The following is an 18,528-nucleotide window of genomic DNA, read 5'->3' as shown; positions in this document are numbered from 1 at the left end:
ATGCATAACTTTGAAAATTAGTTACATTTTAATTTAACTCAGGGAGCCATATATACTTTGACTCACTTCCTTATAGATCCTAACAAATTTCGCTGTGTAAAATTAAACCCATCAACTTTCCATTTTAACATCTCTGGCAACTACCCTCCTTCAAAATCTATTATTTCACCGGAAAAATGGATTACTTTTCAGACTCTGATTTTGTAACATAATCTGATGTTTCCTAATTTTGCACAGTGTAGGCAGTTTGGTAATGAAACATTTTAGCAGAAGAGTCATTTTGTCAAATGAAATTTTTGGTATCCCAATGTAAAATAATTAAAATGGCATTTTATTAGCACAAATGTATGTTAAGGTTTTAGATTTGGAACAACTACACATAAAAACAGTGAATGATAAGATGAAGCTGTTTTGATACATATGTGATATTGGAAGTCATGGATGACATATGCAGTCTTTGTCAGACCTCAACAGTCTACTTACTCCTTTGTTTTATTTTTGTTAGATAGTATTGAGAAAAATCCTGACTGATACATCTAAATAATGATAAATTATTTTAAAAATTTAAAACATCTTGCAATCTCAGCATACTCTCCAGTTAAATTTAATCCAAAAACCTGAAAGATGATTAGCAGGAAATGTTTGTTTCAAAGTGGAATCACAAATAGTATATCCTGAATTTGTTATTCATTCACTCATTAGAATATGTGACCAAATGCCTGGATCTTGCTGGACATTTGAGTGTAGAGAGTGGGTGCTATAGAGGTGTAGTCCCTTGCATAAATTACAAGAATGGACAGGCTTGAATTTTAAAAGGCCAAGGCAGAGCTTTGACCTTCCTAAACAATGATGCATTAAAAAGAAGTGTATTTAAATGCACAGACATGGCAGGTGGCCTATACAAAATTTCTTGATCGCACAGCACAAGTTAATGCATCAGTGGTCTCCAATGTGTTAAAATCTGGTATGTGCCCATTTCAGTATGTCTGATCTTTTTCTTTCTGTAGCACCAATAGTATTTTTAAGAAAGTGAAAGTGACAAATGCACATGGTTTTTAAGAAATCAATTAGTACAGGGGTCACTGTCCCCTTTCCAGCCACTGAATCAGCCAACCCTGAAACCCAATTCCTGTTTGGTGAGATATCTTTATTATTATTTTTGACCGTACCATGCCGCTTGGGGGATCTTTGTTCCCTGACCAGGGATAGAACTCAGGCCCCAGCAGTGAAAGTGCCGAGTCCTAACCACTGGACCGCCAGGGAATTCCCTGAAAACATTTTCACTTTAGATATATTATTTGTATTACTGCATTAAGAAGCATGAGCTCCAGTGGACTTAGGCAGGAAAATGGGAATAATACCCCAAGGAAAGATTCAGAGTATGAGTAGAGCAAAACAGCAGGAGCAGCCGCTGAGAGAGATTTGAGTACATGCCCTTCATCCTTGTGGGGACTCCCAGCTACTCAGAAGCCACACATACATTTTAACATACATTTGTGCTAATAAAATACCATTTAATCTATTTTGTATTGGATTTCCATGAAAATTTCATCTGATGATTCTCTTGCTAAAATTTTGGCCACCACATTTTAATATTCAAGAACACTTCTCTGATTTTTTTTTCCCCGTTTAAATAGCATTCTGTTCTTGTTTCCTAGCTACAAGTTCTTCCATTTTTCTGAGGATAGTGTCGTTCTCTGTATTGAGCATTGTCTCTGTTTCCTTTGTTCGTTTTGGTCTCTGCCTTTTGTGTTAAAGGCTCTCCTTCATCTCCTTGGCTGTACAGACATACTAAGCGATGAGCCACTCTAAAGCTATTTGGAAGCTGGGGTGGGGGGGTGCTATCTAATTGATAGAGCTCCACTGGAGCGTGTTTGGGGCATGAGCTAGATTTCTCAATGAGTGACTCCCAAATGTCAGGATTGAAAATAATAAGTATAATCCTCAAGTCTCCTGCCTTGAGGGTTATAAACTTGGCTGCCTGCTTACTCAGAGCCAGATGAGTAAAAGCAAGCTGGTTAGGGGAACCGTGGGTCTCTGTTCCATAGGCAGGCTTTTATTTAGTTTCCTCATTTCCAGTCTGGCAACTCACTAACACCCTCCCCAAGGCTGAAACTTTCTAATTCTATTCCTCCTGAAAATAAACCTCTAATATCCCATGAGAGTAAGGGGTGGGAAAGGGAGTTTCTTGGTGTGGGTAGGGTAGAGACTGGGGTGCAGTCAACTCTTCCTTATACAGCCTTCCATCAAAGTCCCCTGCTTTTAGCCCCACCTGTTGTGGTATGTGGTGCCTCTAATTCTTGTGATCTTCTAAGGGACCAGTTACCTACATCTAGAAGGCAGTCCCTTATGTGGGCATTGAAGTTTCTGCTTGCTCTTTATAGTAAGTTACTTAGCCTCCCGTGGTCCACCTTCTAAAAATTATTTGACATCTCTCATCTACTGGTGCCTCCTTTCTCATTCTTTGTCCTTATCTATTTACAGCTTTCTTATTTCTTTACTGCCGTTTTAGTGAGATTTCAGGAGAGAATGAAGATCGTGCATGTGGTTAATTCAACGCACGTAACCCAAAAGTCCAGACAGTGCTTTGACTTGCTGGCTTTGCTTTAGGGCAAACTTGCAGGCAGCTGGTATTGGACTTAGGGTTTGTTCTGGTGGAGAACAGTACTCATTGTTATAGTTCTCCCCAGGCAGTCAAATCAATTTTTTAGAGAAGAAACTTCCCCTGCCCACACCTACCTTTTTTTTTTTCCCTTGACCTTGGGGGCTGGAAGATGTCATCACATGGGTGTAATTGCCAGGCTGCCTGTCATTGTGCCTCTAGAGGTGGATGAGATGAGAAGGTTGACTGTTCAAGTTAAAGACCTACAGTTAAGGCACTGGTGGGTGCCCCTCTCTCTCCCACCTCCTTTTGGGTAGAGCCTCTGCTGTTCTGCTGGGCAGGGCCTCCTCCTCTGGCCCTCACATCAATATTCCAGGAAGCAACTCTTCTCTTTAGTCCATATACATCTATCCACTAAAGGCTTTCCAGAAATTTCTTTAAATCTCTTGACCACGGATGGCCCCCTCCTATTCTCTTTGCTTTATTGGATTATGCCTTTTCCCCCTCTTACTGTAATTTTAATGGTGTCCTTAGAAGGGAGAGGATATAAATGTGTGCTCAGTTTGCCATGTTGACCAAGAACTCTGCTGGCTGTCTTTTTAATAGTAGCTTTGTAGATAATTTTACATATATAATTATCTATTGTGTATATATGTATTTATGTTTATATTTAAATCAATCATTTGCTGAATCCCTGAAGCATCTCTATAGAGATGCTTGGGTCGCTCATGGTTTGAAAATCATTGGTAGAGAACAAGTAGCATTTAATATTCACTTTACATCTGTATATTTGCCATTATGTATGCTTGCTCAGTAGTGTTAGAAAAACTAACAAACACTATGTTTAGTGTTAACGAATTAAAATACATCACCTACCACTGTTTCCTAAACTCCAGTCATTCATGTAAAACCGTCACAAATTTTTGCCCTATCTGGATGGGAACTATAGTATTATATATTAATTTTTTTTTTACAATTGACTAAATTTCTAAACTTAAATTCCTTTAAAATGAAACTTCATGTAGAATATTTAGCTGGCGCGTGGTTGATTATCCTGCTAAAAATTATATTTCCCAGAGTCCTTTGCAGCCGGTTGTGGATATATGACTAGGTTGGGACCGATGGTATGTGAGCATAAATGATTTGTGCTGCTTCTGAATGTGTTGTTAAAGGGTGGGTCCTACTTTTCCCTTCTCTTTCCCCTTCCCTGCTGGCTGGAATGAGAACGTGATGTTGTAGCTGGAGCAGCCATCTTGAACCATGAGATAGGAGACTTGTGTAAAGGGTGGCAGAGCCCAGGTAAAGAAGTCTGAGCCTCTGATGACTATGGAAGTGCTCTGCCAGCCTTGGACCACTGACCTGGACTTCCATGTCTGAGAGAAATATGTTTCCCTTCTGTTTAAGACACTATCATTTTTGGTCTCTGTTAGAGCAGTCAAGTTTATATACTGTCATGTTTATTCTAATGCCTTTAAAATAAATGCCTATTAAAATTAAGAAAAATGTATGTTCACCTAAAATAATCTGCCTTGTTACTAGTGGTATATTGTAAAATGCAGATCTACAATGAGTGATCTTTTGGACTATATATTCAGGAAAAGGAAGGGAGGAAGACAGCAAGAGGTCACTGTATCCAACTTATCCTCTGAAGTCTGGCACTAATGGTATATTCATGCCTGGGTTTTGGTCTAAAACTTTAATACACTGTCAATGTATGAATAAACTAGATGGTAACATCTAGTTTGGGGCTGCAACTCTGGAAAGCAAGTTTGAGTCTGTCCTTTAGTGTGACTAACAAATATCTTTGTCCCTGAGTGAAATAAGCCCTGCCCCTGGGTTCATGTGAGGTTAAGGGAGCAAAGCTATCCCCAGGATCTCTGAGTTTTACCCACCTAAACTCTTCATCACTCAATCTCTTTCTCCAGCTCCCTATCCCACCAACGCTACATAAATACTGACACCTACTGTGTCAGCTAGGTATTCATGTTTTTTTTTTTTTTTTTTTTTTGCGGTACGCGGGCCTCTCACTGCTGTGGCCTCTCCCGTTGCGGAGCACAGGCTCCGGACGCGCAGGCTCAGCGGCCATGGCCCACGGGCCCAGCCGCTCCGCGGCATGTGGGATCCTCCCGGACCGGTGCACGAACCCGTGTCCCCTGCATCGGCAGGCGGACTCTCAACCACTGTGCCACCAGAGAAGCCCTATGACTGCATTTTTAAAAAACCTTTGGTGATTCATTTATCATTTAAAAAAAATATTTATTTATTTATTTGGCTGCGTTGGGTCTTAGTTGCGGCACGCAGGAGCTTCGTTGTGGCGTGCAGGCTTCTCTCTAGTTGTGGCACACAGGCTCTAGAGCGCACGGGCTCAGTAGTTGCGGCACACGGGCTCTCTAGTTGTGGCACAGGCTCAGTAGCTGCGGCACGGACTTAGTTGCCCCACGGCATGTGGGATCTTAGTTCCCTGACCGGGGATCGAACCCACGTCCCCTGCATTAGGAAGGCGGATTCTTAACCACTGGACCACCAGGGAAGTCCTCCATTTATCATTTTAACAATTCTAAAGTTTACACTTCAGTGGCATTAAGTACATTCACAATGTTGTGTAACCACTGGTGTCTCCATTTTGACCATTAAGTGAAGCCCAAACTCAGCCTGAAGTTCAAGGCTTTCTACAATCTGTCCTTAGTCTAAACTTCCAGTCTTCTCCAGCTATTCCTCTTCATGCTCCCTTCAACCCCAAACAAAAAGCAACTTGCTTTCGCTAAAACCAGTCTGAATTTTCCTGCAGGCATCTTTCTGCTCCCATTGCTTTTGCCACTGACATGCTCATTTGACCCACTTTCCCTATCAAGATCATGTTTGTCTGTTAAGGCCCACTTCAAGTGCCCAAACAGCATTTTGTTTTTATCATTTATGGCTATTTTCATATTTGGTCAGTTATTTCTGCATGTGTCTTAGCTTCTCCACAAAATTGCTCTCATTCATCTGTGCCCTCCATTTCTTAGCACCTCACAGCATCTGCCTTATAGTGGGTACACAGACACCCAGTCTGAAATAGTTTAAATAGGATTACTCAAATGTGAGTACAAATGAACTTACATACAAAATGAGACCTTAACTTCAATAGTTTGCCTTACTGAACCTCCCTGCTCTTCCCCATCCCTACCCCCCGCAGAACCTCAGACCCTTTTCTAGTAGTTGGGAGTCCCTGGGAGGGGGAAAGGCAAGTATTTACATCCTTCTCTGCTGCCGCTCATGCTGTTTTGCCCTATCCATCACCTGTTTCTTCCCTTGGGATGCTATCCCATCAGTCTGCTTAAGGTCACAAGTGCCCACTCTTAATAATAAGACCTCTGAAATTAGGATGCTTTCAACTTCAAGTAAGAAAAGCTCCTATTCAAATGGTTGTGACTGTGAGCAAGTTACTTAATCTTTCTAGCCTTCTGCCCTCAATCTGAAAATGGGATGGAGCTTATCTCAAAGGCCTTACATGAGGAGTAGATGAGAAAATGCACCTAAAGCGCTTAGTGTAGTGCCTGCCCTGTAAGGCTGTGTTAATTACTGTACTCTTAGTGATTCCAGAGCCTACACGTGGCTCTGGGTCAGTGGGCCTAACAGGAGTGCCCATCACCTGCCGGCCACTGCCAGTAAGATCTCTGTGTAGACACTGATCTCATGTAATCCGCATAACAGCTCTGAGTTAGAGATGAATTATCTCTACTTTACGGATGAGGAAAATAATGCAGAAAGTAATGCAGTCTGGATTTAAAGCTGTAAGTCGTAAATGGAATAATACATGATTTCTGGGGAACATATTGTGGGAGACAGATTTTACTTTTTTATATATTCTTTTGTATCTATTTGAATTTTTAAAAATCATGTCCATGTATTATTTTCAATTTTAATTACTAGTTAATAATCTCACATAAAGTACTAGCTAACAAAAATAGAAATCTTTTTTTTTTTTTTTACCACACCTGTGCAGCTTGTGGGCTCTCAGTTCCCCAACCAGGGATTGAACCCGGGCCACGGCAGCAAAATCCTGGAATCCTAACCACTAGGCCACCAGGGAATTCGCCTAAAAATAGAAATCTTATATAAGTTTTTAAAATACACATGGTCTTTAATTTTCTTAATAGGGGAGAACAAGGCTAACCATCTTCTTCCAACTTTTCACACAAAGGCCTCAAATAGCTGTAAGTTACCTGCCCAGTCACTGGGGGATTTTTCCCCATTACAAAGAGCCAGTTTACATGGCTCTATGAACTGTCTTTTGTATTTTCTTCCACTTACCAGTTCTCCTACCTTCTAATCAGTAACTATATTTCACATGTTTACTTATCAATTTACTTATCAATCCTAGGCATTGAAGCATCCTGCAACTTGAAACCAGTGCCTAATTCTATCTGTTTTAGCAAGACATCTTTGGGTTATAATCCCTTTACTAGAATATAAGATTATTAAGCACAATACAAAAATATTTTCAAGCAAAAATGTAAAGCAAATTCTAATTAATAAGCTCATCCTCACTTCAAAGTCTTATGAGCAAGGGATCATCTTATGTTCAAATACTCTGGCATTTATCTCTTTTTGGTGTTTTGTTTCTTTCACTCTGGTCTGCAAACTTTTTCTTAAAGGACCAGATAGCAATTTATATAACCATTTAAAATGTAATCATATAATAAAAATGTAAAAGACATTCTTAGCTCACAGGTGGCTGGCCAGATTTGGCCAATGGGATTTAGTTTGCCAATACCTGGTCTATTTGCTAAATTCCCTCACTTTCTTGCATCATTTGAAAGAACAATATAATTCCCCTTTCTCAAAAAAGTAAGGAGTGTTGTTTTCCTGTCTAATGTCATACTGTCATGACTTATTAGTTACTTGCACTAGACAAAAAATAACCCACACAGTGGCTTATGCAGAATATTTTATTTATGTATTTGATATCTATATAGGTGTCTCTGTCCTCATCTTTGTCTCTGTATCCTTATTGAACCGCAAAATTCCTAAAGGATGAGACTTGTATCTGTTTAACTCAATTTGTGTACTCTCAGCAGAGCACAAGCATCAAATGGACATCTGACATATTTCAATAATGATAAACACAAGAGAAAATCAAATATAAGTCAAAGAGACATAAGAAAAAAAGTAGTTGAAGACACAAAATTCCTTATTTTAGGATTATGCTATACATAACTTGTAAAATCTACTTCACTAAGTTTATATATGAGATTATATTGGTTTTATTACTTAAAGAAAAAGGGAGAAATTGCAATAAGTTATAGGAAGAAAATGCAAAATAAAAATAACAAATATTGGACTAAAAAAAACAGTGATCAGCGAGGAAAAACAAGAAGTGGAGTGAAATAGATTTTCATTTCACTACACTGATTTTCTCTTCATGTTAAAAAAATATTGCCTTTTAGTCTTATTTGGATTGATTGGAAATGGCCAGTGATGATCTTTTTGGACTAGAAAACCAACAACACAGCTCATTAAAACAAAAGGAGCAAAAGAACAATAACCAAACCATACTTGCAGGGTTACTTCTAACATGGAAGCATAGGAAAAAAAAGCTCAAAGGCCACATTCTGTCCATTGCATCCTCCTCAGTTCAGAGAGACAAGAAATGGCATGGAAAACATCTTACCCAATTAATCCAGAAACCTCTAAACTTCCATGACACTTTTGGAAAGGTTAACAGGTTTAGCCCAGTATTTAGCATAGCCATTTCATGGTTTAAAATACATACTTAAGGACAAGTAGATAAACCAATGATCAGAAAAACTGAAGCGTGCCATTCCCATTACAATGTGATGTTAAAGTGCTGCCTAAAGACATTTTATAAAGTAAAAAGTGTTTGAAGTTTAATTTTACAAAAATTGACACCATTAAAACCAACACAATTATTTGCTATGCGTCCAATCACTGAGGTAACAATATTATAAAAATATGTAAAAAATATTCTAGTTTCATAATTACCAGATATGCTAATTCCCATACAGCTAGTATAAATTTGATTATTAAAAAAATAGTTTTGTTTCCTTAAAAGCACTTGATTCATTTACCATTTAATATCAGATAGATATTTGTTATCCTGAAGTACCAAAAAAATTACAAATAAAAATGGCAATGTCTATACTCTGGGTTTCTTGTTGGGTAGATCCTGAAGACTAAACTTTGGAATTTCACCAGAAGGAGCATATGGAATTCTCTTTGAAGACACCTTTTTGCCAATTGTTTCAATCTAGAGGGGAAAAAAAGATTTTAGAAAGAAAATTATTAACAATTACAATACTTAAATGTAAAAACTCTGTAATGTAGTATAATATCTGCACTCCCCTTTTCATATTCATAACAGGGCACATTGACTCCTGTCATTCACGACACCAGACTCCCTCAAACAGAATAGGGAACCACCTGCCACGATTGTTTCAGTAGCACATGTGAAAGCAATAAACAGACCAGATTCCAGTTAATGCACATTCTTTCAAACTCTATTCTAATGTCTGTTTCCCTCATTCTAAAAAGCTTGCATAAGCTATAACAGCATAGCTTTTTAGAAGTTCAGGCTTCAGAGTCTGAAAGGCTCTAGCTGGAATCCTCACTAACTGCTATTACCTAAACCCTCGAAGGTCTTTCTTCCTTGTCGTAAATGGTGTTACCCATCTACCTGAAAGAGTTGTGGTAAGGATTCAATTAGATAAACTGCTCAGCACGGTATCGGGCATGCGAGCCAACCTTCAATAAATCAACGGTAGTCAATTTTCATTTTGCATATTACATTTAAAATTTTTCCCCTCTATCCAAAATAATCAATCTTATCTTTAAAGACACTGCTTCTTTAATAGTCATAAGTTTATCTCCTCTCTACACAGCACAGATAAATATACTAAACAATCTTCATAAATGTCTTTTTAATTAAAAATTAATATTTAATGCTGACTCGTACCACAAAGGGCTTCTGCTTTATATTCATCAGTTGTCTTATTTAGTGGCTTATAAATTCCCTTTATTTAGTAATTCTAGTCTAATTGTTTTTCTAATCCTTACTTGGAAAAGTTAATTTTATAAGAACTCAAACTCATTTTAAATATATATACCTCTACATATCTTCTCCTTTAGATGAGTAAAACAGGAATGAGAGAAAATGTGTCTGTGCCTGCAGATAATCTTTAAAAAATAACATTGCTGAGTTTCAGTCATAACTGTGAAAAACAGTCACATTACTCACTAAGGAGGGGTAGGATAAAAGGGTCCCCAGGGGGACTTCCCTGGTGGCAGAGTGGTTAAGAATCCGCCTGCCAATGTAGGGAACATGGGTTCGATCCCTGGTCCAGGAAGATCCCACATGCCGTGGAGCAACTAAGCCCGTGTGCCACAACTACTGAGCCCATGTGCCACAGCTACTGAGGCCATGTGCCACAGCTACTGAGCCCGTGTGCCACAACTACTGAAGCCCGCATGCCTAGAGCCCGTGCTCCGCAACAAGAGAAGCCACCGCAATGAGAAGCCTGCACACCGCAACAAAGAGTAGCCCCCGCTCGCCACAACTAGAGAAAGCCCACGTGCAGCAACAAAGACCCAGTGCAGCCATAAATAAGTAAATAAATTAATTAAAAAAAAAAAAAAAGGGTCCGCAGGGTCTTTGATGGAGTGTGAACAGACAAGGATGTCATTTGATTTTTCTTGCAAGTTAATCTCTCATGAATGAGACATGGGCACTGAATTCTAAATAAGAAGGATCTTCAACAAGTCAGTGACAGGTTAAGAGAAACAATTCAGATATTCTCAACAGTGGATGAAGACTTATCAGTACCTCTCCTAGACAGCTAGTGCTGAGCAGATGCACACAGCCAGCTCTAAACACTGCTGCACTCTGCCCTGCTTCGGGACTATGCTGACAGCAATCTCCTGGCAGATTTCTTTATCCTCCCAACCACCCCCCAAGCCTCCCACTCCATTTCTGCTCTGAGGAAATGTAAAGTAGCTCCCTCTTATTAATACTTTTGGGGCCCCTGGTAGAACTGAAATGGATGCAACATAAAATGTACTGTGCAGGTTTGTGTCAGCTCTCTAAACGTTCCATAATTAACTGACAAACTCTGAATTAAAAGAGGGCCAGCACCACTGCAGCTCCCATACTTTTCATTCAGACCTCTCACAGCACCAGCACAGTGCTGAGCATCCAGAGGCATAGGATCCTATACCAACATGTGACAACTATATTGCATATTGCAGTTTTCAAAACATTCATATAGGAATAAGTGACCTGGCCTCAGACCGGGTCAGTGTGATGCAGACAGTGCAGCAGAGTAGCTTTGGAGGCTCCAGGAAAAAAAAAAAAAATTTTTATCTGTATATTTTCTTACTTGATGTTTATATGAGGTAAGGCAAGGCATATCTTGGCCCCATATGATAGGCAACTGATATTATGTAAGAAAGACCAACACTGAATGACCTTTAGATCACAATTTTAAGGAGGGAGTGGAGTACTTCACAAATACCACAGAACTTCCCAGAGAATTGACTGACATGTTGCCCAGAGTTATGCTATTGCTAAATGAAAAAATATTAAAATTCTAAAACTCAAAGCCTTTAAAAAGGAAATAACCGAACAAATGAAACAAAACCAATCCAGGATCATGCTTACCTGGAAGCCAATGGTTTGTAGTTCATTGTGGAGCCCATCCAGGACACGTCGTCCATCAAAGATAAAGGCTGGCTTCAGCATTTTTTTATGAATGCGTTCATAGTCCAGTTCCTGTAAAGACAGAACCAAAGAAACAAGTAGAGCATATATGGGAACACATACTCAACCCCAAATGGTCCTAGAACACCTCTAAAATTTTCCTTAATCTCACTACTGTCACCTCACCTTAAACATGTCCCATTCAGTGCAAATCACAACAGCATGGGCACCATCACATGCTTCATAGGGGTCCTTGGAAATGGTCACGAGCCGGGCCACTATAACAACCCAACAGAAAGTTGGAATAAGAAAGGAGTGATGTGAAATTATGCATTTTAACACTAAGATTGCTGGAGGAGTTGAGGGTCTGACAGAAGTGGAATGGTCTGGTTGAAGTGTGAGTAGGGGTAACGGTGGGGGGCCTGGAGTACTCCCAATTTTGCCCCAGAAGCAACTCCTTGGAATCTCCGGGACTTTTTAGAATATGTTGGAAAAATCACTAGACTAACCCACAGCTGATTACTTCAAATCAAAGTTGATGAAGCAATGTCTGAGAGTTTAATTTTAGAGAAATAAGGTTGAAAAGAGGGGCCTACCAGTGATATAAATGATAAATACTGAACAACCAAAGGTTTCTAGAGAACAAAGTCTGGGGGCCCAAACTCAAAGTGATACATGAGACTCGAAGCCTACTTACCTTGGTCATCCTCTGAAACTCCTGGATGAGAAAGATCCACAACTATTTGTTCCCTTGGTACTTTTGGATCATATATATGGAGGTGTGCACCTTCATCCATCAAATATTTGCTAATATATATACTAGACGACTCTCTGAAGGAAAAAAAAATCAGTATTGCTGCACTTTTAAATGGCATATATTCTAAATTTTTTTTTTAATTATTTTTTTTTTGGCCATGCCGCATGGCAGGTGGGGATCCTAGTTCCCCGACCAGGGATCGAACCCACGGCCCCTGCGTTGGCAGAGTCTTAACCACTGGACCGCCAGGGAAGTCCCATAAATAGCATATATTCTAATACCTAAGGGGTTTAATATACAGGTGAGATTCTATTTCTTGTGAAGTTATTGATGTCCACTTTATTTTTATTCTTTATACTATATACATACATGTATTTCACATACACAACCGCCATCAAAAAAATCAGGATAAGGCCTTTCTCGCCTTCTGAGGTGGCCCAGACTCTGTCTGTGGAGTGTGTTTCTCTCTAAATAAATCCACTTCTTACCTAAAAAAAAAAAAAAAAAAAAAAAAATCAGGATAAGATGAGGAGTTAACATTCTCAAAAAGGCTGAAATATTTCAAAGAACTGGTACCTTGTATCGCCGGTGTCCTTTTTGAATGCAAACCCCAAAATAGCTATCTTCTTATCAGTCACTGTATTAAACAGACTGTCTATAATCCGGGAAGCAAACCTCCTTCTCTGGTAGTCATTCATGTCTATGACCTGAAATGACAAGGACAATTATGCAAGGATCAGTTACAAGAGGTGCAGCCTGTACCATACACTGCTCACAGCTTTATGGTGCGTACTCTTGTATGAAATACAAGCCTTATAAATTAACAGGAGGCAAATATTAACAACCTCTTTAGTATCTACAGACTGAAAAAAATAAAGAAAGAAAGAATTACCCACCCCCCACTCCTTATAGCCAGCCTGAAAATTTTCATTTTCATTTGGCTTAACTTTCCATGCATCGGGCTGGGATGGATGTTAAGGTGGGGAACACAGCTAAATTTCAACCCCATTTGAGGTCCAGCCATGAGGCCACCTAAAAAAAGCACATAGCCAACTTCTCCAAACCCTGTGGAAGCGATTAAACCCCAAAGTACTCCTTCATATGCTTACCCCCGACCCCTCACCAGAACTGAGTGTGAGTAGAAAGTGGACAGAGAACAGTCAAACTATGTACAGAGTTATAGCTGCCTCTGGATGAACCATAACAGCACAAACATCTGGCAAAATTTTTAACTAAATGTTACGAGTAAAACATAACATAGTCTCTGATCACCTAATCTGTTACTCTCCTAAGAATTTACAAACAAGACATCATATTGGTGACCAGATGGATATAAGGAAATACTTTTTTTTTTAAGACTCTAAGCTTCTAGAAGCCGTCTCAGAGCCTGAGAGCTTGGGAAATGAGCCAAAAGTTTTGGAAAATCAAGCCTTTATCTGCATTTTCCCCACAATGGACAGTAAGATAAAGCCATCATACTGGATTGAGTGAAACGAACCTAAAAGTGTACATTTCCCTAAAAATGTTAATTTCCTTCCATTCCTACTTACTGCTGAAATCTGAAAAACTGTAAACTTGGGGAAAAAATATTTGGGAAAGGTACATACACTGGCTGGTATCTTGAACAAATTACTTAACATTGCTAAGCCTCAGCTTCCTCATCTATATATGAGGGATAATATTAACGATGAGGACTAAGATACTACACGTAAAGTGCTTAAAAGAATGCCTGGCACAGAGTAAGCATGCAATAAATGTTAACTCTATTTCCAGTTTGAGAAGGGTCTCTAATTTTAGCTCTGTGAATCTCAAAGAGACAAAACAAATATCAACGTATGCAAACCACTTGGAAGCATGACAATAGAGGTTCTTTTGCCTTTACTTTTATCTTACGCCTTTCAAGATAGAGAAGAATTATAATTAAAAGTAATATTTCTTGCTTTACTCAGGGAGCAAATTTAGTTATTAAAATTAGAAGGAATACTGGTTTATCATAAACTTCCATCATAGATGATTACCAAAAAAGACAAATTATAAACACAGAAGCCCAACAAATAAACCTAAAATGAACATATTGAATATAATAATAATTGAGTTCCTGGAAAAAATTAATCCTATCAAAAACATTTGACAGAAAAGGGTGACATGTTTTAATTAGAAGTTAATCATAACCTGTTGACTATAAAAATTAATACCTGCTGCCAATAACGAGCTACTTCGGGTAAATTTAGAGCCTCACAGAGATAAACCAAATTCAGAACATCCTTTTGAAAGCAACTCCCACCAAAACCTGAAGAAAGAAAAAAAAAAAAAGATATTTTCATTTAGGAACCAAACAACTAAATCATATTACAAATTTCTTTGTCGTACTAATCAGAGGGCCTATGCTTGGATTTTTAATAATAAAATTTGAATGTTGGAAAATTAATGGGTTTATAACTTGTATGAAATTTGCAAGCAACTAATCAACTCTATAAATAATTTCCTAATAATTATAAATAATCTTAAATAATTACAAATAATTATAAATAACTTTCTAGCTTAAGTTTTATTGTGGCTATATTTTCTATTTTTTCCCCTCATTCAGCTGGTATCACTGCCCTGCATCTCTAACTCTAACATAGAGCTGGCAAACTTTTACAGGCCAGGTAAAAAATATTTTAGCATTTGTGGGCCATACAGTCTCTGGCACAACTATTCAACTCTGCCTTTGTAGCTCAAAAGCAGTCATAGACAATATATAATCAAATGGGCATAGCTATTTTCCAATAAAACTTATTTACAAAAACAAGCTGTGGGCCGCATTTTGGCCTGGGGGCTGTAGTTTGCCCACCCCTGTTCTAGTGCAATGCAGTATACAATGAGGGTTGGTGTGGGCTTTGGAGTCAGAAACATCTAGCCACTAATTAGTTTTATGACTTAGAGCAAGTTACAAAAATTCCCCCGATCCTTAATCATCTCTAGAAACACCAACACCTTTGTAAAAGGTTATAAGGAATTTTTTTTTTTTTTTTGGCTGTGTTGGGTCTTCATTGCTGCGCGCGGGCTTTCCCTAATTGTGGCAAGCAGGGGCTACTCTTCATTGTGGTGCGTGGGCTTCTTATTGCAGTGGCTTCCTTGTCGCTGAGCACAGGCTCCAGGCGCACGGGCTTCAGTAGTTCCACCATGAGGGCTCAGCAGTTGCGGCATGCAGGCCCTAGAGGGTGCAGGCTCAGTAGTCCTGGCACGCAGGCACTAGGGCGTGTAGGCTTCAGTAGTTGTGGCTCACAGGCTTAGCTGCTCCATGGCATGTGGGATCTTCCCAGACCAGGGATCGAACTCATGTCCCCTGCACTGGCAGGCAGATTCTTTTTTTTTTTTTTTTTTTTTTTTTTAAACATCTTTATTGGAGTATAATTGCTTTACAATGTTGTGTTAGTTTCTGCTGTATAACAAAGGCAGGTGGATTCTTAACCACTGCACCACCAGGGAAGTCCCGGTTATAAGGATTAATAATTAAGATATATAAAGTTCAGAACTTGGTGCATAATACGCCTCAGTAAATAGGAGCTATTTTTATTAAACAGTCACTAGGAGAAAATATCAAAAAGATACAAAAGGCCAGGGAAATCAGTACTGAGAAATGGCATAAAGCCCCAGAAATACAGGAAAGGCTGTCTATGGCCCAATGTGTAAAAGACTCTATTTACCTTTACATCAATCTTATTAACTTATATGCAAAAGAAACATCGTCAGTTCTTGTTAAACTCAGTAATTATGTTCTACAGATTTGCCACAAACAATGAATTAGCAAATACTGAAGCACTGCTCCTAGGCGAAATACAGCATTAGGTTCCTGTGAGCTTCTGGTCACATTTTTGCCAATTGATCAACATAATCTTGCTTTATGTGTATTTCTGTTTAAAGACACCTTATTTAAAAATACTGTTGATTCATTAACATTGAACTCACAGCCAATAGCACTATAACTCATGCCTGAATGAATGAAGCTTATCAAACCACATGTATTTTCTCCGTAAGGCACATCATAGCTTGCTGATGCTTTGGAACACTAGACAAAACTTCAGCAATATGCTTGGGGGCCATTTTAAACAGTGAAATCACAGGGAAAAAAAAGCACAAAAATGCAGCACTAAATAGACCACAAAAAGAGCACATATTTGCAGTATGAAAGCTAAAACAAGAAGGTATGAGTATTGCCCTATTCAGCTGGGAATATGTGTTGGGTGACTCAAATTTTTTGCTACTCTGTTCATGTCTGCAAATGACCACATGAGTATTGATGCTGGATTACAAATACATTTTATCAAGTAGGCTAATTCACAAATATGGAATCCACAAATAATGAGGATTGACTGTAGTTCACCAAGGTCACTTTCCATAATTGTATTAGTAGGAAAAGCAAATGATAAGGAATTTTTTCCTATTTGCTTCAATAAGGTGTTACATGATTTCCTATGTGGTCTCCCAAACTTATTCTACCTAAATGCTCTAACAAAATACTAATATATTCCTCCTAAAACACTGAACTATGTTTATCTACCAATCAGTCAGTAATTATTAAACAATATAAGTAACAGTTGCCTCACTTAGACAGTCCCTGATAGGCTGAAGCTTACATGTATAATGGAATCATTATTTTAAGGGCATTTAAGTTAAGCAAAGGCTTCCTTAAAGTTAGAGACCTAGCTAACTGAACCTACTTTATGTACAGAAAAATTTCAACTTACCAACACTGGCTTTCAGAAACTTATTTCCAATTCTCTGGTCCATTCCAATGGCTGTTGCCACCTCTTCTATATCAGCTCCTGTTGCTTCACAGAGGGCACTTATAGAGTTAATGCTGCTGATTCTCTGTGCTAGAAAAGCATTTGCTGCCTTAAAAGAAAAAAAAAGGAAGAATACGATGAGTTAAAATAAAAATTTTATATATCCGTATTATATTTCATTGAGTTGATCCAAATTACTGAGGGAGATATAAGTTACTGATGGGCTCAATTTGCGGAGGCAGTGGGTGGGTTGGTAAGGGAAAATGTTTTAAATTAGAGAAGAAAGATGATGAAGAAAGGGTAAAAGAAGGGAAAGAGTGATTTTTTAAATTACTATTTTAATTAATTACATTAATAGTAATGTAATTACTATTTTTTACATATTCCAGAATATTTTATACCCAAATATTTGATCCCCTTGTGAATATTATTTCATAATATACAAGAATATTATCTTCAAAAGCATATCTTTTTATTAATATTAACAAAGTACCTGCGTAGCTTATCAGGGTTAAGAGAAATAAGTCCTTGGCTTTACATTTAATAGAGAGTTGAGTGCTGTGTACCAACCAGTTTGGAAAGTTCTGAAGACCAAGTATTAGTGGTGAGGATCTTTTCTCTGGGAACCCAGTGCTCATACACAGCACACAGTGCCTGCACAGCTCTCTGACCCTCTGGGGTTTCATCCCCTCCAATCAGTACTCTGTCTGGGTTCTTCAGGTCCTTGATGGCCGTTCCTTCTGCCAAGAACTCAGGGTTGGACAGCACCTAGACTCCCAACGCAAAGGAAAGTTTTAAGCTAGAATTAATTACGGATAACTTTAAAGCATCGATATTTACACAAGAAGAGCCAGATTCCTTTTTTTTTTTTTTTTTTTTTTGTGGTACGCGGGCCTCTCACTGTTGTGGCCTCTCCCGTTGCGGGGCACAGGCTCTGGACGCGCAGGCTCAGCGGCCACGGCTCACGGGCCCAGCCGCTCCGTGGTATGTGGGATCTTCCCGGACTGGGGCACAAACCCGTGCCCCCTGCATCGGCAGGCAGATTCTCAACCACTGCACTACCAGGGAAGCCCGAGCCAGATTCTAATGCTTCCTTTTTTTTTACCTGTAAATTCAAGTTGGGTTTTGTGTTTGCATCAAATATTCGACGAATACTCTCTGCTGCCCGCACTGGGACTGTGCTTTTCTCAGTCACAATTTTGTACCCGTATGAGTTTTGCACAATGCGTCTAGCACAAGCTTCAATGTACTTCAGATCTGCTGCACGGCCTTTCCCCATTCCGTAGGTTTTGGTTGGAGTGTTCACCTGATGAAAGTATACATGATTAAGAACAGAGTATGAGATATTCACTGATTTCAAGATATGCCCTGGACCATCAACTGACTAGTCAACTGGGAAGTTAACATCATTAGGAGCCCTGGTTTCACCCTCTATTAGTTCCATGGAAATAATATTTTATGAGAACTCATTCAGTACATTTCTGTTGAGAACCTACTATATATGGGTCAGAATCAGGGCAGGCAGGTTCCAAGCTAAGCCTGCAGATATAAAGATGAAAGAGACTCCAAAAGGAATTCACAGTCTGAAATGAAATGTAGTTTTCTCTTTCTTCCTCTCTTGATGGTATGTAATATATTATCCCGGTCTTTAAAACTAAACTTTAAACTCCTTTTTATTCTCCTTTTTTTTTTTTTTTTGGTACGC

At 38.8% G+C, this 18,528-nt stretch overlaps 1 protein-coding gene across 2 annotated transcripts in view; it reads right to left on the bottom strand.

The window, feature by feature from the left end:
- Positions 1-7,502: 7,502 nt before the first annotated feature.
- Positions 7,503-18,528, bottom strand: part of UGDH (UDP-glucose 6-dehydrogenase) — a 29,571-nt gene continuing 18,545 nt past the window's right edge. For both annotated transcript variants that reach the window (XM_007113881.4, XM_007113882.4), the window contains 9 exons: positions 17,929-18,129; positions 17,394-17,591; positions 16,785-16,932; positions 14,250-14,344; positions 12,631-12,761; positions 11,995-12,128; positions 11,484-11,575; positions 11,259-11,369; positions 7,503-8,852 (listed from right to left, as the gene is read on the bottom strand). In XM_007113881.4, the coding sequence (XP_007113943.1) occupies positions 8,742-8,852; positions 11,259-11,369; positions 11,484-11,575; positions 11,995-12,128; positions 12,631-12,761; positions 14,250-14,344; positions 16,785-16,932; positions 17,394-17,591; positions 17,929-18,129 (1,221 nt within the window). In that variant the 3' untranslated portion in view covers positions 7,503-8,741. The remainder of the gene's footprint in view (positions 8,853-11,258; positions 11,370-11,483; positions 11,576-11,994; positions 12,129-12,630; positions 12,762-14,249; positions 14,345-16,784; positions 16,933-17,393; positions 17,592-17,928; positions 18,130-18,528) is intronic.

The sequence above is a fragment of the Physeter macrocephalus genome, chromosome 7, assembly GCF_002837175.3.
Source record: "Physeter macrocephalus isolate SW-GA chromosome 7, ASM283717v5, whole genome shotgun sequence".
NCBI classification, from domain to species: Eukaryota; Metazoa; Chordata; class Mammalia; order Artiodactyla; family Physeteridae; genus Physeter; species Physeter macrocephalus.
Note: the sequence above shows the minus strand (reverse complement) of the source record. Positions and strands in the feature narration are given on the sequence as shown.